Source organism: Dictyostelium purpureum (genome assembly GCF_000190715.1).
Source record: "Dictyostelium purpureum unplaced genomic scaffold DICPUscaffold_88, whole genome shotgun sequence".
NCBI lineage: Eukaryota > Evosea > Eumycetozoa > Dictyosteliales > Dictyosteliaceae > Dictyostelium > Dictyostelium purpureum.
In genome coordinates, this window is record NW_003519425.1 from 17675 (window position 1) to 45596 (window position 27922).

At 25.8% G+C, this 27922-nt stretch overlaps 6 protein-coding genes across 6 annotated transcripts; 2 read left to right on the forward strand and 4 right to left on the reverse strand.

The window, feature by feature from the left end:
• Positions 1-3208: 3208 nt before the first annotated feature.
• DICPUDRAFT_151139 (uncharacterized protein) lies at positions 3209-5042 on the forward strand (the record flags this gene model as incomplete). Its single annotated transcript, XM_003287027.1, has 2 exons — positions 3209-4663; positions 4743-5042. 2 exons carry the CDS (start codon positions 3209-3211, stop codon positions 5040-5042), a joined length of 1755 nt encoding a protein of 584 aa, XP_003287075.1.
• Positions 5043-6979: 1937 nt separating this feature from the next.
• DICPUDRAFT_151141 (uncharacterized protein) lies at positions 6980-9064 on the forward strand (the record flags this gene model as incomplete). Its single annotated transcript, XM_003287028.1, has 1 exon — positions 6980-9064. The coding sequence occupies one exon, from the start codon at positions 6980-6982 to the stop codon at positions 9062-9064; it is 2085 nt and encodes a 694-aa protein (XP_003287076.1).
• A 12208-nt stretch (positions 9065-21272) lies between these two features.
• DICPUDRAFT_151143 (uncharacterized protein) lies at positions 21273-22678 on the reverse strand (the record flags this gene model as incomplete). The annotated part of the gene is made up of 2 exons (XM_003287039.1): positions 21273-22346; positions 22421-22678. The coding sequence occupies 2 exons, from the start codon at positions 22676-22678 to the stop codon at positions 21273-21275; spliced, it is 1332 nt and encodes a 443-aa protein (XP_003287087.1).
• A 265-nt stretch (positions 22679-22943) lies between these two features.
• On the reverse strand, positions 22944-24163 carry DICPUDRAFT_31920 (uncharacterized protein; the record flags this gene model as incomplete). The annotated part of the gene is made up of 5 exons (XM_003287040.1): positions 22944-23218; positions 23252-23689; positions 23774-23838; positions 23909-23925; positions 23990-24163. Coding segments are annotated over 5 exons (969 nt in total), but the record flags the coding sequence as incomplete, so codon positions are not given.
• A 599-nt stretch (positions 24164-24762) lies between these two features.
• On the reverse strand, positions 24763-25275 carry DICPUDRAFT_77947 (uncharacterized protein; the record flags this gene model as incomplete). The annotated part of the gene is made up of 3 exons (XM_003287041.1): positions 24763-24948; positions 25026-25168; positions 25239-25275. The coding sequence occupies 3 exons, from the start codon at positions 25273-25275 to the stop codon at positions 24763-24765; spliced, it is 366 nt and encodes a 121-aa protein (XP_003287089.1).
• Positions 25276-25835: 560 nt separating this feature from the next.
• On the reverse strand, positions 25836-27316 carry DICPUDRAFT_6826 (uncharacterized protein; the record flags this gene model as incomplete). The annotated part of the gene is made up of 3 exons (XM_003287042.1): positions 25836-26569; positions 26637-26994; positions 27068-27316. Coding segments are annotated over 3 exons (1341 nt in total), but the record flags the coding sequence as incomplete, so codon positions are not given.
• Positions 27317-27922: the final 606 nt, after the last annotated feature.

Sequence of the window (27922 nt, forward strand, 5' to 3'; positions counted from 1 at the left end):
TGACAATATACGAATAATAATATATTATTTATTATTTTTTTTAAAATAAATAAAAATACTTTTTTATTTATACTTTTTTTTTTTTTTTTTTTTTTTTTATTTTATTATTTTTATAATTATTTTTTATAATTATTTTTTTTTTTTTTAAAAAAAATCAATTTAAAATACCAAGGGTTTGGCTTATATCTTTTCATATTTTAAAGATAGTTCCAAAGAATATATCCCATATTAAAATATAAATTGGTTGTCTAAAAAATATTGGGAAAAAAATGGGAAGAAACCATGGGCAAAATAAAAATAAAATTTTTTTTTTAAAAATAAAAAAAAAAAATTGGATAAAAAAATTTCCCAAAATGGTTTAATTTGATGCCATTTTACCTGTCACAATTTTTTTTAAATATTAATTTAAATATTATATTTTTTTTTTCATATTGATTAAAAAAAAAGAAAAATATATTTTTTTTAAAATATAAAATAAATAAAAGATATCCATTTTAATTTATCTATTTGATGGCCTTTAAACTTTACCTTTAAAACTATTTTATAAATTTTTTTGAGTTTATGCATAAACTATAAATTACTTTAATTAATTATTTTTTTAATTTTAATTTTTTTCTTTTTTTTTGGATTTAAAGCCACATTTTTTTATTTTTAATCTAAAATATTATTATTTTATTTGTTATTTTTAAATTTTTTTTGGAATTACTAAAAAAAAGAAAAAAAAAACATATAAAATTAAAATTTTTTTATGTTTTTATAAATAAGGGATAAAAAGTATTATTTGGTTCTGAAGTTTGTTTGGGTATCGTTTCTACTTATTATTAATGCATTTTATTAAAAAATGTTATAAAGTGCAACATGCACAACTAAGGCATGAGGTGACCAACTTAGCAAAAGGGAGAATTCTTAATTTTTACTATTAATTTGAACTCCTACTTAATATATTTAAACCTTATGGGGGTCATAATCAACAAATGTAATGAATCGACAGTCTATATCTTTAAGTAAAAATGTATTTTATAACTGCTTTTTAATAACTGCCAATTCCAGTATTTTGTAACTGCTTTTTAAATAATAACTACCAATGCCAGTATTTCAACTACTTAAGAATTAGCTTCTAGAACTAATATCATTCAGTATAAATACATCAAGTCCTCAGTCTAAAACTTAAGAGTTTCTTAGTTAGTTTATTTTAGTTAGTTATATATATATATGTTTAAACAAGTAATAAAGATAAATAATAAATAAAGTATATTTCAGTGTTCTCATAATTGTTTTAAGTGTTTTTAAGTAATTTAAGTGTTTTAGTGTTTATTATTTAGTTTGTGTTAATATATTTTATTGCGTCTCCATAAGTGTTTATTTTAGAGTTTACTATATTTTCGTTAAGTATTTTAGTTGTGTAACTTAGTCATAATCATATACCTTTTCATTACACAAAAAATATAAAAAAGGGAAATTAGTTAAGTGGTATAATGCTACCTTTGGGTGGTAGCGTCCTGAGTTCGATTCTCGGATTTCCCCACTAAATTTTTTTATTTTTTATTTTTTTTAAAAAAATAGGACTTCATCTTTTGCCACGAAATTAGTGACTACAGCCCACCGCTCCAGGTTTTCTTTTCCTCTTCACTTTTCTTGGATACCAGTACAATAACCAAGATTTTTTAAAAAAAAAAAAAAAAAAAAAAAAAACAATAACCACTATACTTTAGTGTTAACATCTTATAAAATCAAATGGTTGTTTGATAGTTGATTTAATATCCTAGATTTTGCTTTCAATACCAAACTTAAAATAGGGACTACTAAGTATTTTCCTCATCTAATATTATTCAATGTTCTACCATATTTACATGGCCAGAGAAAATTTGATAGATTAATGTTAATAAAATATTTGATTAGATTCAAAAATTTCATAAGAGTAAACTTGATTAATTCATTTTAAGTTGGTTTAATAAAAGCTAAATCCTTGTTATTATTAATACCATTTTATTTCTATATTCAAGTTAAATATTGTTATTATTACTAAAATATTGAATGTTTTGATTCTTTATTCTAGTAAAATATATTATTATTTTTTTTTTTTTTTTTTTTAAAATTTACTACTGATTAACTTAATTTATTTCTATCCTTTATCAATTATAATTATTATAAACTTAAAAATTATATTTGTTATTAATTTAAGTTAATGCTTTAAAATTTCTATTTTACTTGTACAGTTAGTTGCATAAATTTTGCAACACACATATTATTTTTGCAATTTATATAATAAAACTTTATGGTTTAAATTTTGGATTTTCGGAGTAACATAAATAAAAATCATTTAATCTATACTTAAATAAAATATATTTAAAAGGTTGTAAGAAAAAAAAAATAATATTTTTTTTTATTTTTTTTTTATTATTATTATTTCTATGTTGCAAAATTTTAGAATAAAGATTTTGAGTAAAGGTTTTTTTGAAATTTTTTTATAAAAAAATTTGTAGTTATTATAGTTTATTAATATTTAGTGAATTCACCTCTATTTTGAATTATTTTATTTATTCTGGTTGAAATTGATTCATTTAATTTATTTAAAATTGTATTGTGTGATGTAAAAAAAAAATATAAATAAAAAAATTTGAAAGAAATGGTTATTGGCATCATATAAAGTAATTGGGTTACACCTTGGTTAATGTAATATTGGGCTTGGTTGCTGTGATAATAATTTTTCTAAAATAAAAATAATAATAAAAACAATATTAATAAATAGTTTAATTAGTTACTAAAAATAAATATATTTACCTATTTTTTATTATTGGTTTTTGGTACTGGGCCATTAGATGAATATGATACACCTTTTTTATCACATAAATATATATAATTACCTGTTTGTTGGGTTCGCTTGAATTTTAATTAATACTTTTTCTATTGATCATATAAAATTATTATTTTTTTTCAATTACAAAAATAAAAAAAAAAAAATAAAAAAGGGTTTTTTTTCATAATAATTATATTTTATTTCTTATTGAACTTCTAAAGTATAACAATTGTTTTTTTATTTTTTTAAAATTTAATAAATTATAATTTTTAAATTTTAATTTTTAAATTTTAATTTTTTTTTTTTTAAAAATTTATTTAAATTTTTTTTTTTCTTCATACTCACACCCACACATTTTTTTAGAGCCAATTTTTCACAACCATATTACATTAAAAAAAAAAAAAAGTAAAAATGATTTTTTCAATAGCCGGAGCTATCTTCCATTATTTATTTTTATTTTTTATCTCCAAATACTTCACCAATACCAACAATAACCCACCACAATCACCTCAATCAACACAATCACCACAATCATCCCCACAATCTCCACAATCCCCACAATCCCCACAATCCCCACAATCCCCACAATCAACACAATCAACACAATCAACACAATCAACACAATCAACACAACCAACACAACCAAAACGTACTGCATCAATCCCTAGCTATAGAAATCTATTTCAAGATATGGATGCCTACGAAAAACAACAACAAGAACAAGATGAACAACCAGAGCCACAATCACAACAACCACAGCCACAAACAAAACGTTCTGCATCAATCCCAAATTATAAAAAGCTATTTCAGGATATGGATGCATTTGAAAAACTACAGCAAGAACAAGAACAAGAACAAGAACAACAACAACAGCAACCATGTTCTCATTCAACTGCACAATCAACCAGCTACCCAAATTTAAATAAAACCCACTCCCGTTATACTGCTGGTAGTGTTTCATCAACCAATCAACCACAACAACCACAACAAATCCACCAAAACTCACAATCAAACAGCTATCCTAGTTTTAATAGAGCCCAATCACGTTATACTACAGATAGTGTTCCATCAACCAGTCAAAAACAAAACTATCAACCACACTCATATCCAAACCCAAACCCAAACTCAAACCCAAACCCAAGCACAAACCCAAACCCAAACCCACAATCACAACATAACCCATCAAGTGCACATTCTGTAAGCAACCCAACATTTAATAGAGAACAATCACGTTATAATGTTGCAGGTAATTCTAGATCCAACAATTCACCACAACAATGCCCACAACAACCATTTAAACCATCAAGGGCAGAATCGAATTACCCAGCATTTAATAGTGCACACTCAAGTTTCAAAACTACAGACGGACCAACACCAGTAAATACACCAACAACCAACCAACAACAAAGAGCACACAAATCATCAGACTATCCATCAGTCAATAGAGAACAATCCCGTTACAAGTGTGCAAGTTCCCCATCAAATATTCCAACTTTCAATTCTGCAAATAATGAAAAATTAAATAGGGAAAAGGCAGAAAAAGAACGTATTGAAAGATTGGAAAAAGAAAAGTTGGAAAAGGAAAGAGTCCGTGAAGAAAAGGAACGTGTAGAAAAAGAGAAATTAGAGAAAGAAAGATTAGAAAATGAAAGATTAGAAAATGAAAGATTAGAAAAAAAAAAAAAAGAAAGGGAGCGTTTAGAAAAAGAAGAGGTCGACGAATGCTGTATTTGCTATATCAAATTAAACTCAAGCAATACCACCTCGATAGATTGCTCTCATAAATTTTGCTATGGATGCATCAGTGAATGGTCCAAATTAGAAGAAACTTGCCCATTGTGCAGAAAAATTTATTTTTATTTTCATGTAAGTAATTCATACATTAATATTTATATATAATAAAAAATATTCATTAATATTAATTTATTTTATTATTTAATTGCAGAGAGAGGGTCGTATTCCAAGAGAAGTCAAATTAAATTTAATACTTCAAAAATATAGTTCAGAAAATAATTCTCAAAATAATTCCGAAGATGAGTCCAAAGTTAAGTCCGAAGATGAGTCTGAAAATGAATTAGAAGATAATTACGATGATCATTCCATTTATGAATCAGATTTCGAATCAGATTTCGAATCAGATGATCATATCAATAATGAATCTGATTCCGTTTCAGATGATCATATCAATAATGATTTCTCTTCTGGTAATAATGAAGAATTAGTTGACCCAATGGATCTCGATTAATCATGAAATCGAAGGCGATGAGATTAATAACTAAATCGCTCCATTCTTTGTTTCAATTAATGAACTCGATGGAGATAAAATTATTAATTAAATCGTTTTATTCAAAAATTTCATTAAAGTCGATTACATCAGAAATCATCACCATATAGTTTAAATCTTTTGAAAAAACCTCGAACATCAATAAAAAGCAAAATATTAAGGTAAAAATAATGATATCATTATTATAATTATAATTATATTAAATATAAAAGAAACTAATATTTAATTTTTATATCTTTATAGTTAAGTTCTAATCAATTCGTTTTGTCTTAAGTCTCTAATCAAATATAGGGTTTATGTTTAATAAATAGTAAACACAAAGTGCACCATTATCATAAGGATGACCATCTACATCAACCATTATCACATATTTCTTTTGAAAGCTCGCAAACATTTATTTAAATCACCACCACCACCTCAGTACTTAAATTGAACCACCTCACAAATCACACTCAAAGTTACAATCCAGTAGTATAGCCACAAACACAAGTTCAAGTTCTACACAACACACCAAAAACACATCACCACCTCAATTACTCAGAACATGTCTTAGTGCCAGTAATACAATATCAATCAAAATTTCATTATATTTTTAAAAGTTCAATTCACTGGTCATTTAGCTCATTGTTCATTGTTTATACCGATTCAAAGTAGAAATTATCTGTAAACCAATTATAAATTTCCAAAACTTTCATTGCTCCACCTAATCCGCTTACCCAAAGTTCTATGCACCAGAAATATTGGTGAAAAAGGTGAAACTTAGTTCAAACCATGTTAATACTTAATCAAGAGAAGGTAAAGAACACCCAGTGATAAAACTTTGATATTAAAGATATTTTCATAGAAATATATAAATAAATAATTTTTTCTAATTGTAAATAAATTAATTTTTAAAAAAATAAAATTTAAATTTCACCTATTTTTATACACATTTAATCTTAATAATGATTTGTATAATTAAATTAAAATTTTTATTTAACTTACAATTACACATTTTTTCACCATTTATTTTTAATAATAAACATCAATCACTTTTAAGTATATTTTATTTTTATTTTTTAATTATTTTCAACACTAATATAACTTTCTTTCTAAACAATGAGTTAACACCATCTGCTACATTCAATATATTGGTTTCTAAGTGGGTGCCATATTAGCAACTCTTATAGTAATTTTACTAGTAATTGCATTTATTGATGTACCACCTATTTTTGTATTTCTTGGGCATGTTTCTATGAAAAATAAATTGTAATGACTATAGTTTTAAAATTTAAAAGTTCTATATTTAATTTTAAATAAATTCATTAAAAAAAACAATTCTAAATTATATATTATAGATATAATATTATAGATAAATTTTTTTATTATATTTATTATTTATTAAAAATATAGTAATAAAGTTCAAACTGATGAATGTTGGTAAAATAAAAGGTATAAAACACACACACACATCTAAACACTCATTCATTTAAGTGAAACAACACTCTTAATAATTGGAGACACAAAAAAAAATAAAAAAAAAATTTTATCATGCATTTCTCTATTTTTTTTTAAAAAAATTGGTGATAGTTAGTGGTGTTTTTCTTTTGTACATCACACTCACACACTCACACAATTTAAGATCATTAAGATAACTAAATAATTCATAATAAGATAACAATTTAATTATTATAATATTTGAAAAAAAAAAAACTTAAATTATTAAAAACTAAAAATAACTTTTTTTAAAATCACAATGTAAAAACACACAATCACACACCAACAAATAAAAATAATTCACACACATTAACACACAATTATAAAAAAAAAAAATTTTTTATCCACCCAATTTTTTTTTTTTTTTAATTTAAAAACCAAGTTTTTTTTTTTTTTTACTATCATTAATTAAATAAAAAGGAATGGATAGCAATAGTAATAATAGAAAAATTATAATAAAAAATATAATTAATAATGTTATAAATAATGTTATAGATAATAGAAATAATAATAATAATTCTAATAATAATTCCAATGGTGAATTTAAAATATTACCAATGAGCCATACGGAAGTTGTATTTTGGAAAGTTTTTAAAAATTGTTATCTAAAAAAAAATATATTTTCATTTTTCATTTTTAAAGATATCTTTAGATATGATGATATTTATTTTGTCCAAGATATAGTTCTTTATAAAAATGCAGAAGAAATATACAAGGATAAAGTCAAAAGTGGAGCAGTTTTAAATTTCAGTGGAAAGCCCGTTTTGGAAAAGGAAAGAGTTCCACCCATATCTAATATTTATAAAACCATCAATAAAAATACTAAAGAGAATAAAATGTTTTACCAGATGTTGTTTACCAAGTACCCAGAGGCAAATTCATTTTATGGAGACTCATTACAGCAGATAATAAATGAAAAAAACTATGTTGCCTTTAAGCAGTACAGAAAAATGTTTCCAATCTCGTCAGAATTTAGAGAATCACTACCTGACATTAAAGAAATAAATTGTTTTGAAAATTATATTATGTGTAAGTTGTTATATCCTAACTTTGATTATAAAAATAAAATATCAGTTAGTATATTTAAAGACAACCAAGGAAATTCCATTACATTTAAAAAGTTACTCCAAATGTGTTGTATGGAAGAAGATGAACAACTAATCAACTGTTCAAAAAAACTTTTATCGTTTCCTATTAGCCATTTGTTCCGAACCCACCGTCTATTGGTTTTAGAATACATTCACTTATTTTATAGTTTAACTAATAACCCTCTCCCACCAGATTGTAATTCAATATTTTTCAATAATAAAGAAGAAGTTGTAAATAACAAAAACAGTACCAACAACAATAACAATAACATTAACAACAACAATAACAATAACAATAACAACAACAATAACTATTACAATAACAATAACAATAACAATAACAATAACAATAACAATAACAACAACAATAACAACAACAATAACAACAACAATAACTATTACCATTACCATTACAATAACAATAACAATAACAATAACAATAACAATAACAATAATATCAGTATTAATAATAATAATAATAATAATATTAGTATAACTAATGACTCTCTCCCACCATATTGTAATTCATTACATTACAATAATAAAGAAGAATTTGTAAATAATAGAAAAAGTAACATGAAAAAAAAAATCAGAAACCTTAAATACCTTAATAATAATTTTATTAGAACTGACTATATCCTACCATGTTATAATACATTACTTTATTGTAATAAAGAAGAACTTTTACAAAACAAAACCTGCTACGACAACATCAACAACAATAATATCAGTGCTGATTATGATAATAATATTTATAATAATTCTCCCTTTTTGTCTATAAAAAAATTCTATAATAATTCATTTAGTAGTTTAAAAAAATTCGAAGTGAATGATTTTGTAGACAGATATGAAGCATTTTATTTAGTCGCTAATATAAAGTATGAAAAAATTGAAATGCATTGTTCTGTTTATATCAATTATTTGTATTTCTTTGGTTACAAAGAAGATCTTTACAGGATAACCTATATGTACCCAAATTCTCTTGGCCCCCATACACGTGAATACATATACTCTGATATTATTCATCAATTTGTAAACACCATTGTCAAAAATTCAACACTTCCAGACTATAATTCAATGGCCTCTGCAAAACAAATTTTATTTTGTTTTAAAATTATAAACAAAATTTGCAAATACAATTTTTATCACACACTAAAATCGCTTGCATCAAATTACCATCACCTATTATTCAATTCACAACAAGGTTGGTACAATGACAAAAAAGTAAAGACATTCATCACCACAGCAATTCAAAGTGAAAATTCAATAATTGCTGAACTTTTACTCGATTTCACCAAGATGGATAAATATACTTTTAAAAATATTTTATTCAACAAACAATCATGGGAATCAACACATGAAAAAGTCAGATTTAACAATCTTTTAAAAAATTACAAATTTAAAGGTATTTTTGATTAAATAAATATATTTTATAGTTTTTAAAAAATATTGAGATCAATTGATCTTTAAAGTCTTAAATTTCTTTTTATTATAATTTCATTTTTTTTCAATTTTTCCCCCTATTTTTTTTAAATTTTAAAATTTTTTTAAAATTTTTTCATTTTTTTAATTTTAATTTTTTTTAATGACATTTAAGTAAATAAATATATATTTATAAAGTATATAAAAAGTTTTATAGTTTTATAGTTTTATAAATTGTTGTAATATTGAGGTTAGTATTTAAATTACATTATTATATTTTTATTATGACGATCTTTTTAACAATTATTTAAATAAGATGGTTGAAAATTGCAATAATAAAGGAATAATAGATTATTACATTATACCAAGGAATAATGTTAATCACGAGGTTATTAGAATAATAGCCTCCAATGCAAATATAGAGCCACATGACTATTTAGAAAGAAATGAAAATATTATAAAGGTTTCAAACATAGATGGTTATAACTGCGATCAATCAAACTGGGAAAAAGAATATAACAATGATTGGAGGAATAAATTAAATAGTTTAATAAATCACGATGTTCAATATATAGAGAATAAACTAAAAGATTATATAAATGATTCAAAGATTAAACTTAGTATTTTTAAGAATCAATCAAGTAAAGGATTTAGTAGTGGCAATACCAATACTGATTTTGGTTATAAAGAGGCTTTGAAGAATTTTACACAACAGCTTGATTACTATAATTTAGAAAGAGTCTATAATAAATCAAATCCTTTGGGTATCGAAAGTTGGTTTTCTTTAGCCAGATGCGACATCAATGAATCAAAATCATCAAACGAATATAGGGACGAAGGCGGTTTACCATTAGATTCAAATTTATTTGAAGGTTATTCCGAAAGATTATCTTGTTTTTCACAATCCAATCATATATTATTGTTCCCAAAACCAATAAATAATAGTGATAATGATAATGATAGTAATAGTACCAATAGTCAACAACAACAAGAAAATAATAATAACGAAGAATTTAATTCAAATAGTTTCAATCAAATTTTAATAGAGTTAGTAAGAGGTATTTACCAGTATAATAGTTTACCAATATTTTCTTTACATTTAAATAATGATTGCAGTATGGATCCAGTTGTTCACCCAGCATACAGAAATACATTAGTAGGAAAGGTTTTATTTGCATTGGACTATTATATGAAGGGGTTTCTTAATGGTGGCTTCATATCTAGCGATTATATAACCAACTATTACGATATAAAACAACCAGAAGATCAAGATGAGAATGCCATTAAATCAAAAATAAGAAACTTAAAAAGAAATATTATTGACATCAAAGAAGAGATAGAATCTGGTGAATGGATGCACTTAAAAGATAAATTCGAATACAAGTCACTTAGAGAAAGATCTTTCGAGCTGGGTTTAGAAGGAAAAGGTAACTTTAATGAAGTTCAAGCGGAAATAAGGCAACTTCATGGTATAGACGAAGATCCTACTATTATTGCATTACAAAAGGCATGGGATAATTTAAATAAACCTGAAAATGGAGGGATAAAATTTAATACAACTTTTAGAGTTATAGCAAAAGAGAATTCATGTCAAATGGAGGATGGTATATGGGTAGTTGATGGTGGTTTTACTGTTACATATATTATTGAACCAACTAAACCATATCAAGAATACATTGATGCTTATAAATCAGTATTCCATGGCCAAACACCAAAAGAATATCAATTACAAGAACAAGTTTATAGAGAAACTGCCGATGCGATATCAAATCAAATGCCTCTATTACCACCTTGTCGTAAATACTTTGAAATGTTCAAACAAATTTCATTTTTATCTTCATATCTATCAACTCTAAAATCATCTGGACAAATACCAAATATTTCTCAAATTAAGGAATCATTAAATGATATAGTTAACTTTAAAACTCCATTAAAAATACCACCTTTACCAGTTAGATTTTATAAAACTATTCAAATATCATTAACAATTGATGATATTTTAAGTTTTATTAACACCAATTATAATCCAAATAATAATAATAATAATGAAAATTTAGAAATCTTAGTGTATGAGCAATTAAAAAGTTATTTAGAATTGGTTTCAAGTTATGATAATATTCAATTTATTAATACAAGTAAAGAACAAGAAGAAATGATCAAAACTAAGAAATTAGAATTAAAGCAAACAATTTCACGAGTAATTCACAAAATGATTGAAATTAAATATGAACACCCAATAAGATTTAAAAGTATCAGTGATCAGTTAAATATATTATCAAATAATTTTTTAAATTTTTTAGAAATGCACGTGGATATTGTTTTGGTCCAACAGTTCTCTGATTTAGTCAGTATTATGGGGTCATTTATTGAAGTGTTGGAACAAAATAATCAAAAAGGATCAGACTATGGTGCACCTTGGCCTGTTTTTCAAGATATTGTTAACGAAGAAGATTTATTATCTGATTCAGACACAGCAAGTGAAACCTATCTCCAAAAGATGGAAAAGGTTTCAGATTTCCGTGACGAATGTATCAGATTAAATATCAGCCTCGATGATCTGAAAAAAAGTTGTATGGAAATCATAGATTCTTGCAAAATCTTTTTATTTTCCGATAATTGTAGAGGTTGTAATGGTGATTTAGAATTGCATAAGAATAACCTTTTTAGTCAAGAAGACTCACTCTGCACAATTGACTCACTCAAATGTTTTAAAAAATTTCTCAATATGTGTAAAGATCGGCTAGAAGAAAAGAAAAGAACACAAGGTTGGTTTTCCTCTATATTCAGTAATCCAGAAAAAGAAATAGCTGAAATAGATCAAACTTTATCCACATTACAAATTTCAAATATTAATCAGTACTCCAGTGTAGTAATCAGTTATTTAGAAGAGACTTTTGGAAATGTAGAAGACCTTGTCTCTTCACTCAAAGAATCAACTATTGATTTTTTTGAAAATCATTTATCGCATTTTACAAAAAAACTATTAAAATTAATAAAAGACTCAAGCGGAACCCTCGATATTATTCAATGGCTAACCCAAGGCCGTTCTTCATCGATCCAGTCCAAATTAAATAGCACATCAACATCAAATTTATTAAACATTAGTTTATTACCTTTATCAAAAATAGAAATTGCAGATTCTACTTATTATTCAAAAGAAGGGGAATACCAAAAGATTTGGGGTGGCTGTTTTTTCGATTTTACAACATTAATAATTAAACCAATTAAGGAACTATCATCTGATGGTGGCTGTTTCACAGTGGAATCAATTAAGGATACTTTTGAGGGACATTTTAACAAATGGATTAGTTTAGAAAATGAACAGTTAATGGGTATTCAAATTAATATTTTACCAAGTGACTCTATTACACAACAATTCAATCAAATTAGTTATTATTCGGTACCACCAATAGTTAATGTATTTTACCAATTTATAAATGATGAGGAATTGCTTTTAGAATATATAAATAGTAAGTCCAGTAACGATTTAATGGAGCTTGACAGCTATAGCAATTCACTGTTACATCTCTCTGCATCTGTTGGTAATACATTGGTTTTAAAATCATTGATTTCAAAGATTGGTATTGAACATATAAATGATAGAAATGACTTTGGCTATACTCCTCTATCAAGTGCAGCTATTATGGGTCAAGTAGAATCAGTTAAAGTTCTATTGGAACAAAATGAAACCAATATAAATAGTATCAGTAATAATGGCTTCACCGCATTACATATATCAATTTTAGAAGGAAATTCCCAAGTCTCAAGATTAATAATCGAGAACTCTAAAACTAACTTAAACAAACAAATAAATGGAAACACACCGCTACATTTAGCATTATTAAGTAATCAAGTAGATTTAGCCATTGAACTCGTTAATAAAGGTGCATCCCCATTTATATCAAGGCAGTTTGATGGGTTTACCCCGATCGAGGTTGCAGTTTCTTTGGGCCAATTAAAATTTATTAAACACATCGGCTACCAATCATTAGAACCAAACTCTATATTATTAGCATATCAAACTACTTTAATGCATATCGCAGCTCAAAATGGATCTTTAAAAATATGTGACTGGTTAATTAAAAATGGTTATTCAGCCTCAACTCAAAATCTGTATGGATATACTCCATTGATGGTGGCATTAGAAAATGGATATCCAGAAATAGCACATTTAATATTAGATCATCAGCCATTATTATCAAACTATAAAGAACAGTCTTCACTTAAAGAGGATTTCCATTACCAATGCACTAGTAAAACCTTTGGCTCATATACAAATTGTAAAAAGCAAACATCCGCAATGATATCAATATCAAAAGGTTATATAGATATAGCATGGGCCATTTTAAAACAAGGTAAAGAATCATGGGAATATATAGACAAAAATGGGCACAAGCTTTTAGACTACATCATTCTATATGGAGAACATTTACTATTGGATAGAGTACTCTCAAGTGAAATAATTCCATTAAGTACTACACTTTTACCATCTAAATCTATGTCACCCTCATCAACATATTTAGAATTCACCCTAAAGCAAAGAAATAATGAATTAGCAAATGTAATACTTAAACATAACCGTATCGATATAGATATACTTATGAAACAAGAGCAATCAATACTTTCACCAAAAAGACCTTTACACCAACCTTACACACTTTTACATTTAGCAGTAAGATCAAACCATACCAAACTAGTTTGTAAATGGATCGAAGAAACAGATATATTATCAAACAATCACGAACCAAAAGATATTATCAAAAATCTAGAAATTAAAACAGGCAATTCCCAACCTCGAAGCTTATTATCAATTGCAGCTGAAAGTGGTAGCTTGGAATCTTTACAACTATTACTATCATCAAATCTATACAAAAAAACAATTGAAGAAGACCCAAACGCAATCATTTGTCCAAATGGTATTCATTTATTATATTATGCATTAATTGGTAGAAGTAAAAAGACAATCGAATATTTAGTTAAAACTTGCTACATTGATCAACTTAACATCGAATTGGATAGGAATGATCCAGATATAACAGTAGTGGCAATATTATTATCAACCTCACAACATTCATTATTGCCATTCTTTTCAAGTCATGGTTTAAAGATTTATCAATTTGGCATAAATTCAGTCAATGAAGCTATTAAAGTTGACAATTATGAATCAATAGAATACTTTATTCAAAAAGCAAATATTGAACTAATTCAAAATAAAAAAGAACCAATAGGGGATGCTTTTTATTTCAACTTGTGGTTAAAATCAATTAAATATAATTCAAAAACAATTCTCAATTCATTTAGTCAACAAATATCATCTAGTTTATTAAATATTAAATCAAAATTTAAAAGTAACGATACATTAATAACATCACCTTTAACCGAAATAGTAAAATATATAGCCGTCCCATTGTTATTATACTATATCAATAATAAAAGAGATATTAATAATGTACAATTGCTTTTACAAAATCTACCCAATCAACTATTAAACCTGGAAACTATTTTAGCAAACCTCAAAGAATTAATAATAAATGATGATTATAAAATGTTAATCACATTATACCAATATTTCAACAAAAATAATAATAATATTAATAATATTCAAGAAGAAATAATTAATAATTGTATAAAATTCAAATCTATTGGCTGTTTGGAATCAATGTATAAAGAAACAAATGAAAATAGTTTATTAGAAGAGATTAAATATATCAGTGATGACAAGTACCATAATGAAAATGAAGTACTTAAAGATAGAATTTTTGATGCATTACAAAAAAAGAAAGATTTAATTGTATTGAAATTTTTAGAATTATTTGGTGAAAGTTTACCATCAGTTCTAATCCAAGATACACCAGTTTTAGTTTTAACATTCAGTTTTTGTTGTGAGCTTTCATTTAAGTATTGTTTGTCAAAAGGTTGCAATGTGTTTGATAAAAGAGGAAGCGGAAACTATATTGGCCAAGGTGAAGATAAAAATCAACAAACAAACTTATTACTATACTTATTAAAAGATCATTCAGTATTAGGTACTCAATTATTAATGCTAAAGAAATATTTAACAAAAGATACTATTCATCAATTATTCAATCAAGAGATAAACATCGGCACTAATGAAAGTACATCTATGAAACTAACTCATTGGGACCTAATTGTTATAGTCTCCGAACCACGATTTATTCAAGAAGCATATGATGAATCGAATAGTGAAGAAGAAGAAAAAGTTATTATTGAGTTTGCGAATTCATTCGCTTTATCACTAAAAGAAAAACAGAGTAATAGACAACAATATGATAGTTTTATAGAAGGAATGGCCAGTTTAGGTTTGGGATCAACCAAAGTACCATCTCAAAGATACGCAACTCATGTTAGGGATATTGATTACGAATCATTCACCCCAAAATTATTTACTGTTCCAAATGAAACCATCGATTCCAATCTTTTAATTACCTGTACAAACTCTGGTAAATCAAGTTGGTTAGAAGAATGGTTAAATTATTCCCTATTATCAAAATTACAAGCTGATCAAGAGAACAATTCCCACAAAATATCAATTACATATTTAGAAAAGAGATTTCACCTTAATCGTATGATTAATATTATTAATAAAGGTGATCCATCAAGAGTCACACCGCTTATGTATGCTTCAGTTTCCGGCAATATTGATTGTGTTAAAATTCTAATTGAACATGGAGCTGACCCCACTTGTTTTGACACCAAAGGAAATTCAACTTTATCTTATGCAATCGAATCAAACTCCGAGAGTACTATCTGGTTTTTAATACCATATTGTTTATGTATATTAAATAATACAAATTCAAATAATGACTATTTAATATCCATGGCTGCAGAAAAAGGTTATACATCGTTGGTATCTAGATTCCTCAAATATGGTGCTTATATTGATAACAATGGTAGCTTTAATAAACTACCGTTATCTAAAGCCTGTTTCTTTGGTAAATCAAATATTATTAAATTACTTTTATCAGCAAAAAGACTATTAGTTCCATCGACAATGTTTTCAAAATCTACATCCTCAACTACTTCCAATACCACACAGTTGGTAAATAAAGATATTACAAGTAGCAGTGTAAAAAAGGATAAAAGCAACGAAGAAAACTCAATCTTTAGCTATTCAGTTTCTCAGATTTCAGCACTAACAACATCATTATCAACATTTAAGACCATTTGGAATGAAGTTGGAATAGAAAATATTAGAGACTCACCACAACAAAAACATTTAAAGAATATAAATCCAATTGATTTTGGTGACTCTGCTTTTGATATTGCCATTCAAAATAACAATTTATTAATGATAGAGTACTTGCTATCATTCAACCAAACAATTGGTTCGGAGGAAGAAGAAGATCGTTGGATAAAAGTGGTCCTATCAGATAATCCATCATTAATTAGTTTATTAAACACACCAAACGATTTATTGTCAAATATACCAAGTCTTAAGGCAAATGCATTACATGTAGCAGCATTAAGAAAATGTCATCAAATTGTACCATCGCTGATTGAAATAGGTGTTAGTCCATTTGAAACATGTTTATATGAAAACACCACACCATTACAATTGGCTGCATCTTTAGGAAATTGTCAATTCATCAAAAGTCTATTAAGGTCTTTATATAAAAATAAAGATAAATTGAACCAAGTACTGACATCAAGTGGTCACTCATCTGGTGGAAAATCTGCATTAGAACTCGCTTTATTTAATGGCCATTTATCATCAGCATATATTTTAATTCAAGCATCTCCCGATATATCTATAAGTAAACCATCATTAAAACTTTTAAACTATATTGCATCAAATCAAAATTCTCAAAACAATTGGTCAAATCAGGAATTTCTATTCAAACTATTAGCTATTTATGGTGATGACTCTATTTCCTTAAAGAATTTGAATACATCTCAAAAAGCTCAAGAATTTTATGACAGCAAGCTTATTTCATCTTTTTGGTCATCAGAAAAACTTGTATCTTTGCAAAAATCAATTGATTCTTTAGATTTTACATCAAAATCATATCAAGGTAAACTCGAAAGATCCATTAGATTTGGCTTTTCAATGAAAAAATCAAGAGAAATATTAACTATGAATTGGTTAACAACAAGTATAGAAAGAATAGATATTGGAAGTGATAACTATTTAGAAACCAGTGATATATTATTAAACTATTTGCAGGATATTAGTTTAAATAACTCTTCTTCAATGGAATTTTTAAAATTTGCTCAATCTAAATTTAGCTCAACATGTCAAATTAATCTATCAAGTTATATTTACCAGTATTTAAATAGTAGTGTCATTTATATCGAAAATCTTTATAAGAACTTTGATGAAGCTTACCAATGCCTAGCTCAAATTCAAGATAAATCATTAATATCAGCATTTGATAAAGAAATTGCAAGCAAATGGCCATGGATGTATCTATTTGAAGCAACAACTGACAACGGTTTGAAACTGTTTACAATTTTAGATAAGGTGTTAAAAACCAATAATATTCAACTTTACTATTGGTTTATTTCCCATTTTACTGCCCCAATAAAGAGTTTATTTATAGAATCCACTGTTCCACTAATTAAAAATGCCATTGATAGATTTTCACAATTTGTTACAATTTTCAAAGATGACCCAAGTCTACTAGAATTTCTACCATACCCACCATCAGATTTACAATTATCATTCCAATGTGAAAATGGAAGAAAAAATATTCAACTTGCAATTAATTCTCTTCAAAAACAAAAACAACTTCAATATATTCAAGTTTCATTTCTTCAATATTTACCAAAATCAACAGAATATATTCAAAAATCATTAAAAAATTCTTTACCAGATACATTATTAGTTTGTAGACAAACATTTGAAATATCCTCTTTTCTTATAAATAATAATAATAATAATAATCAAATTGAAGAACAAGTATTAGATTTAATTTCTTCATGTTCACATGTATTATTGAAAGCTTTTAGAGGTATAAGAAATAGTTCAAATAACAAAGTTTTAAATTTAGTATTTTTATTAAACTATCAAACAAATTTAAGATTATTAGAAATGATGGATTATCAAACTTCACTTCCAACAGATTGCAAATTATCATTGGTTCAATTCTTTGATTCAATTTTACAAGTTAATGAATATAATATTATCTCTGAAGGGGATATATTGTCAATGGAATCCTCAAAAGAAAAGAATAACATTACAAGCGGTAGAATTGATTGGTGTAGAGATATGCAAACCATTATAGCTCAATCCCCACAGCTTATTAAATATATTGGCCAATCACATTTCTCGAAACTTTTAGGAATGACTTTAACCTATCAAAAGACCATTCAGAATAGTACTACCACATCTATTAAAAACATTGGTGGATACTCTTTAAGATCTTATATTGATATCTCTCAAAAACTATTATCACTATCATCAATAATATCAGTCAATAGAATTTGGGAAATTTCAGATTATAAAGGATTAGAATGTTTATTCAAGAATGTGATGGATGAAGAAATCAAAAATAAAACCAATCAAATACCCTTTAGCCAAGTTTGGGAATACTTTAAATATCCTCAAAATAAGCAGCCACTTCAAGATGATGATCTAAAAGATGTTGAAGCAATGTATTTAGAAATAGAGAGTATTCAAGATCAATTCAAAGATTTGACAAAACAATCACTAATAGAATATAGTATTAAAACATCAAAAAAACTAATTAAGCAAGTAAATAAGAAAACTATTGATAGCGAATTAGATACTATAGATACTGATGAAATTATCGATGCACCAAAGAAGGAGCAATTACTATTAATTAATAGCAAAACCAAAAAGTTAACAATAAAACTATTAAGTAGTTTACGTTGGTTAATTTACTATGAATTTGGTATCTTTCCATATAACACTCAAATATGTTGTGTATTGGGCTTAATTTTATACTCTAAGAACAAAACTTCATCTCTCAGTCAGCTAAATGGTAGAATTGGTCAAGTTCTTACAGGTGAAGGCAAATCCACAATCGTAGCATTATTGGCATCATATTGTGCTTTATTGGATAGACAAATCGATATTATTACTACATCAGAATATTTAGCATACAGAGACTACATCAAATTTGAAGGATTTTTCAAGCTATTTGGTTTAACCTCATCCCATATTTGTGGTGATTCCCCTCAAAAAGAACAATTTCAAGCTCAAATTTTATTTGGTACCAATACAAACTTTGAATTTGCACAACTCCGTGATTGTCTTTATGATACAAAGTCTTTGTTTACAAATGATGGAACACCACGTAAAAAGGATATAGTAATTGTAGATGAAGTTGATAGTTTATTTATGGACTCTGCATTAAATTCAGCAAGAATGGCAATACCAACCAATGATAGTCACGAATTTATGTATAAACCAATTTCAAATTATGTATATAGCAATTTTGTATCAAAACTAAACGATAAACAATTGAAAAAACTGTCAACCGTATTATATGATGACGAAAATAGCTACAAAGATGATTTCTTATTAAATAATAACGAGTTCTTTACAATAACCCCAACCCACTTTCAAGATATCAGAGATCTTTTATCAAATATTGTAAACTCGTTACCATATGATGAAAAAACAAAACAATTATCAATCAAATGGCTAAAAGGACTAGAAGATAAGAATATTAAAATGATATTGGACAACGCCATTAAATCATTTATATTAAAGGAAGGTTTTGACTATGTTATAATAGAAGATAATAATGATAAATCAAATGAAAACCAGTCAAAGAGTACAGTTGTTATAGTTGACAAAGCAAATACTGGTAGATTAATGATTGGGTCGCGTTTTTCAGATGGCCTACATGAATTTTTAGAGGTTAAACATGGATTATTACCAGAACAAGAAACTCTTACAGCTGCAGCCATTTCTCATCCATCATTCTTTAGTCAATATAATTGTGTATTTGGTTTAACAGGTACATGTGGTGAACCATCAGAAAGATTAGAATTAATGGAGGTATATAATGTTGATTCATTTAATGTACCAAGCTATAAACCTTCCCAACGTAAACAATTAGATTCAAAAATCTTTAAAACCATTAAAGAACACCAAGATTATATCACTAATGAAATAAAAGAACTGATAATCCAATCTAGACCTGTATTATTACTATTACCAACAATCAAAGAATCACAATCATTCATTACTATTTTACAATCACATAATATTCAACCACAACTATTAAATGAAATGCAACAAGAAGATGAAGAATTCATTATTACAAGAGCTGGTGAACCTGGTATTGTTACAGTCGCAACCAATACAGCAGGCCGTGGTACAGATATCAAATTAACAAAGCAATCTCTCGATAATGGCGGTTTATGCGTATTATTTGGTTTTTATCCAAAGAATTTAAGAGTTGAAAATCAAGGTTTGGGTAGATCCGGTAGACAAGGTCAAATTGGTAGTTGTAAAATAATAATTTGTTTAGAAACTTTAGAATCATACGATGATATTAGAGATCAAATTAATGATGAAAATGAAATAACAGCAACTGTAGAAAAGGAACAATTTGAAATATTAGACTTTGTGCGAAGTGAAAAATGTCAAAATTTGTCAAATATAAGATTAAATCAATGTTTTATTGAAAAGGAACAATTTAGGTTACTTGAAAGATATTTTAAACTACTTTTAAATATTAGAAACTACTTAAAAACATCAGAATTTAATCAACTATTAAAAGAAATTATTAAAGAACAAATCGAAGACCAATGCCACACAGAGGTTCTAATCAAATGTAAATGTAGTAATGAACAATTTAAATTATTTTTAAATTCGTCAACATTTTCAAACTTATTAGACTCATGTCCAAAGTTATTATTCTCATCGTCCTCTTCACAGCATAGCAATACCCTTCAATCTTTAACCGAAAGAATTAAGCAATCAATCATTGACTTTATCCAACAAGAATGGGCTCAATTTTTTACTATAAATTTTTCTACTCGTTCCCAAGCTCCCCATGATCAATTTAATAAATGGTGGTATCAAGATTCAATCGCTCACTGTTTAGAATTTAACATTGAATCCCATTTCAAAAAACTTATTTACGAATTAATCTTTCAAAATAAACAACAAAATAATTAAATAAAAGTAAAATAACTTTATGATAAAAATAACTTTAATACAAAACCTTTTTTTTTATTTTTATATTTAAATTTTAATTAACGATGGTTAATGAGGCTGTTGTGGTTGTTGTTGGGCTGTTACGGAAATTGGATCAGAACAATATGGACATTTACCAAAAATTGTAGAAAATGAGTATCTTGGATTGGGTAACGCTTTTAACCATTCGTATATGCAAGTATGATGAAAATGCTTTTGACACTTTAAATTATTACAAACTATATCTGGTAACGAGTAGTTACCTGTATCTTTTATATCTTGATCATCCGTTGGAGCGTGGAAAAATCTATGGGTATAACAAATTGCACACTCGATAACAATCTCTTCAATTTTAGTATTTTGTTTTAATGGAAATTCTAAATTTAAAATAGTTTGAAAATTATCAACCGGTGACCTGTTATCTTCTTTTTGAGCTCTCCATTCGTTTAAATTTTGATTTAATAAATTCTTTAAATTTGAGACTTTTTTAGCAGGACCGAGGAAATTGTGGTTAGATGGAAATGATCTTGGTTGTTGTGGCGATACTTCGAAACATAATGAACAGCCATTGCCTAAAGCAATTCTACGGTAGGTTGATGATCTTTTAGGGTTCTCTGGTTCCAAAACCCATGAATTTGAGTCGATATCATCCATAACATCAAAGAACTCTTGATACTCATTGATCATTATTTCGATTAGTTTCAATATATTTATGATTGAATATTTATTTTTGATTTCATCCTGTTTTTGTTTATGCTTTTCTTCCAATAGTAATTGTTGATTGTGATTTTGTATTCTATTCACCAATTCTAAATTGTCAATGGGTAAATCACATCTAATTAATGGTAACTGGCTTGGATAATTTTCATTAATTGCAAACTCTATTGAATATTCTCTGTTTTTTATATCTAATAATAATATTTCAAATGTTGAAAATGTATTTTTATCAATCTCTACAATTTTATCCCACCCTATATCATCCAATTCCTTTAAAACCAAATATAATACATTAATTGGTAGTGATGGTTTATTTGAGACTATAATTGGTGCCTTTCCTATTGTTGATGTTTGTTTTGATAATCTGTCGATAATATCTTTTAATTCATATAAAAATTGATTTAAATTTTTACATTGCAAAAATCTCTATTTTGAAAAAAAAAAATTTATTAGTACATTATAAATTATAAAGTTTATTGTTTTGTTTAAAGTAAACTTACATTTTTAATTGTTTGTGAATAAGGATGTAATATATCGTATAGTTCTTTTGTGCAATTGAACTCTAATTCTTCAAAGAATATACCATTATTTGTATTATTTTTATTATTATTGTTATTGTTATTGTTGCTTTTATTATCGTTTTCTATTGTCCTAATTTCCACAGGATATTCTTTCCCCAAAACATTTATAAATCCTTTATATTCATTTAATTTGGTATTTAAAGGAATTAAATGTGGAAAAGGTATTTCATCATTCATGAATACACATAAATAAAGAATTTGATAAATGACAAAATTAAAAAAAAAAAAAAAATAATATTAATTTTTAAAAAAAAAAATTTTTTTTTTTTTTTTTTATTAAAATTTATAATTTCATAGAATTAAAAAAACAATTATTTTGTTTTTTATAACTGTTTAAACAGTTCTGAAAAAATTTAATTTTTTATAAGAAAAAAGAACAAACAAATAATATTAAACTTTTTTTTATTATTTTATTAAAGCTTTTTCTTTATTGTTTTTTTTTTTAATGGTAATATAAACCATAATTATTTTTATCTTCGATATCTGCAGTAACAGAATTAAGTGTTTCAAATGAATTTAAATCGATTTTGGTGATGAGGTATTGGTCTGGTGATTGTGGTTTAGAAACAATAAAGAAGAATGGATCTGTATTGTTAACGTAGGCAAATGGAATACCATCATCGATAGCACCGGCACTATTGTCTAAGGTTAAAAGTAATTTGTTGGTAGCTTGATTATTTGCAAATGAAACCGAGTAGAAATTGATTTTGCTGCTGCCTGGGGTACTGCTGCTACTGCTGCCTTCGGTACTTGATCCAGTGGAATTAGTTACTTCGATCATATAAATATTGTTTGTAGTTGGTCCAACTGAAGTTTGCATTAAATAAACTTTATTTTCTACTGGAACCAAATCATTTTGGAAAACATATTCTTCAAAAGCTTCTTCTCCTGATGAAAGAACTGGTTGTACTAATAAATTACGTTGGTTAGTGGTTGGATCAATGTAGTTTATATATATATTTTTTTCGATTGGGTCGTATGTATGAACCAAACTGTTTTGGTATTTAGTTGCAACTGGGTATTTTGTGACATTGTAATAAAAGAAATAATTATAACAACATGTATCAAAACCTATAACTAGCATTTCATTGGTTTTCTTGGACCAACCAACATAGAATCTATAGTTGATAGATGGGTCATAACTGATTGGATGAATAGTAAAATCTGTAATAGCTGGGTGACAATTTTCTAAAAAAAAAATAAAATAAAGAAATAATTTCAGTTAATATGTGTTATTTAATATATTTTTCTTTTTCTTTTTTTAAAACAAACCATAATTAATATAATCTACAATTAATTCACCTTGGTCAAGATCACTGAATGTACCATCATAATAACTATTTTATAAAAATTTTAATTTTATAAATATTTAATTAAATTAAAAACCAAAAAAAATAAAATACCTACATTCCTTGATCATAAACCTACAAAAAGTAAAATTAAAAAAATTAAAATTTTGAAAAAAAAAAAAAGATTAAAGCAACTTACACCATAATAAAAATTATTTATACCATCATAGGCATAGGTTCCCATGAACTTTTCAATATATTGATATCTTGAATATAAAGTAACGTTTAAACTACCATCCTCCAATGAAAATCTGTTAAATGTGACATATGATAAAGTATTGATGGGAGAGCTAAAGAATGAAAATAATGTTGGTTCCTCTGACTATTTAAAAAAAAATTAGATCACTAAAATATTTAAATTAAAAAAAACATGTATTTTTTATACATACAGCATATACAGATAAAAAACCAAATATCAATACCAATAATAATAATTTATTCATTTTTTTTATTTCCTTTCGTTTTGTGTATGGGTCTGATATTTCAAAATGATTTTTTTTTTTATTTTTTCAAATTTAAATTTGAAAAAAAAAAGAAAAAAAATCAGATAGATATTATAATAAATGTTCAACGACACAAAAGCAAATATATGACGATTTCAATTCCAATTTTTTTTTTTAAAAAATAAAATACGAAAAAAAAAAGAAATTTTAAAAATAAAAATAATAACAAAAGATATTTTTGTGTGATAATAGTTTATTTCTTTTTTATTATTTTGGAAATATATTACATTAAAAAAAAAATATATATTGTTGTTCTAAAGATTTGTTAATTTTTTGGTTCTATGTGAAAAGGTGGTGATATACGATATATATCAATTAGATATAGATGATATTGATATGTAAATTAAATATTGTATTACTATTATGTGATTGTGGTTTCTGTTAGCTATTATTTATTATAATTTTTATATTAATTAAAACCAAAAGTATTTTCACCACTATATGTTATATATAAAAAACCATCTTCATCTTTATAACGTTCGTAAATTTGTGACATTAAAGCTGCAGTAGGTGGAATAGTATTATTGATAAATAAATAAATTGCTTTTTCTGCGTTCACTTTACTAGCTGTATTTTTACGTAATTCATATATAAACTATAAAAAGAGTTGATTGGTTAGTGTGTTGTCTTTTTAAAATTATTTGAAAAAATAAACATAAAAAAATAACATACTTTTCCGATAGTAATATCATTTGGTACTAAATATTTCTTTTTATCCAAGTCTGGGGCATCTGATTTTGGTGCTTTTTCTACAATAACTGGAATTCTATCTGCATATTTACTCTTTATTCTATCTGAAATCTCTTTTCTCTTTTCTGTGGATAATAATAATGAATTAGTATGAGTTTTACTTTTAATATGTAGTTATTGAAGAAAAAAACATACCAAAAGGAGTTTCACTTTTAAAACTTGTGGCGACCATTTTATGTATTTTATGAAATTTGGTTTATTTAAACTGATTAATTAAAAAATATGGTTTGTAATTAAAAATATATGAAAAAAACTGTGCGTATAGTTTATTATATTTATATTATGTAAAAAATTTTTATTTTAGTGTGGATATTTGTAATGCTATATAAAAAAAAAATATTTGAAAAATATTTATTTGTTTGTTTATGTGTGTTAAAATATTAATTAATTTAAAAAATAATAAAAAAAAAAGAAAAAAAAAAATTAAATAAAAAAAAAAAAAAAATTAAAAAATTAAAAAAAATAAAAATTTAAAAAAAATAAAATATTAAATTATTAAATTATTATATTTTTAAAATTTTTTTTTTTTGAAAATATAGGTTTTTCCATTTATTTATTTGTGACCAGAGGAAATGATTCTGGTTGGATGGTTCAAAGAAATGGGTAAGTATTTTATTTTTAAGTTAATATATTACACATACACTATCTGTCAATAATTAGGTAATTTGGATCATTAATAAATTGGTTATTATTATTATTATCTTTTTGGTTATTTTTGTATTTTTTATAATAATATCTAAAAAATACTAATAATATAATTATGGTAATAAAAACAATAGTATTCCATTGAATAGTTAGAGGTAAAAAAATAAAAATCGTTATAGTAAGAATGATTGGAGAGGCCAGGTATGGGAGAAACCATTTGTTTGGAATTGCTTTGTAGGGTCTGTGGTAGTTTGGATTGTATAGGTACAGTTTGATATAGACAACGCACTCTATTGCTATTACTATGCTGTAGATGGCCATGTCTAAATTTAGAATAGATTCAAAAGGCAGAGAAATAAACAAAGATACTATAGCGGCATTGAAAAGGATAGCAATGTATGGTGTTCTTCGTTTAGGTAGTAGTTTCGAAAAGAATTTTGGTATTAATCCTCTTTCAGAGATACTGTAGAAATTATTACTGGTTGCTTTTAGGCTGCATAAGAACCCACCTATTGCAGATGCCATACCCCCAATACTCATCAGTATTTCAAGCCATTTTCCACCAACTAATACAGCCAAGTTGGAGAATTCACCAGTGTACCATTTATCAGGGTCTCTTTCGAATTGCATGCCCACAATCAACGGTAATATATAGAATATAGTTGAGATGATAATAATTGCAAATACACCAATGGGATAGTTTCTTTTTGCACTTTTAATCTCACCTGCTAATTGCCCCAATTGGTCATAACCACTTATCGACCATAAAACTGTAATTATTAGTATGTTCCATTTTACACCACCAATATTTTTAATACCACCTATTAAAATAAATAATTATTAATATTTTTCTAAAATAATTATAATATCATATAGATCTATAGGTACCATTAATCGATAATATTTCACCTAATTGGACTTTACCAATACCAATGCAAACAAATATTACAAATGGGATTAATAAAACAATTGAAAAGATCGCACCAAAATAACCAACCTTTTCAGTGCCCCATATATTAATAGCAACCACAATAATAATTAAAACTATAGATATTAAAAAAGTACACCAATAGCATTCAGATAGTTTCCCACACCAAGTATAGTTTTCATATTTGGTATCAATAAAAATATTGGATAGATAGTGCACAAAGATAGGAGCGTATAGTGATAGATCTACTGTTGCAGAAAACCATGACAAAATACCAACAAAAAAGCTAAAATCTTCACCAAATGCTTTTTCTGCCCACTATATAGATATTAGTTAGATGGTTTTACACGAATTACAACGTTATTTTAAATATAATAAGAAATCTACATACCAAAGAACAACCGCCAACATCATTAACCATTAAACTTAGTTCAGCAGTAATTAAAGAGGTTGGTATACTCCATACAATTGGCAATAATAAGAAAGTCAATAAAACATAAACATAGCTTCCACAGCTTGAGACCAGTTCTATGCCATATGGACCACTCGAAGTAAGAAGATAGCCAATTGATATTAGTCCTATTAGTCCAACAGATCTTGGCGGTTTTTTTAAAGATAAAGATGAATTATCATTTTCAATAATAAAGGGTATTTCATCTTCATTCATTTATTTATTTTTAAACATTTATAATAAAAAATATAAAGAGAAGAGGAGATAAATTTAATTATTTTTATTTTTTTCAACCCAAAAAAAAAAAAGAAAAATTTTTAATTTTTTCATTTTTACACCACACCCCCACATGGAATAACCAAATATAATATAAATCGAAATTTTATTTAATATCTTTATTTTTTTCTTGTTTTTTAATTTTGTAAATAATTTTATAAAATTATAATTTTTTTAAAACTATTTTTTTTTTTTGGGAAATATTTTAGAAATTTTATTAAATCATATTTATAAATTTTGAGAAATTTTAATAAATCAAAATTTAAATACCCATAACTATATTTAATAATATTCACTCTATCCTTTTAAAAATTAAATTATCATTGATATATTGAATCAAGGCCATCCAACCCCAAACCTATTGATACTCCGCAATACATTATTACAATGAACTAACAAATAATATTATAGAAATATAATATCAAAATCTTTGAACTATAGAGATATAGAAAGAAGAAAAATAAAAAAAAAAAAAACAAAAAAACAAAAAAATAAAAAAACCGATGGTATTGAAATATA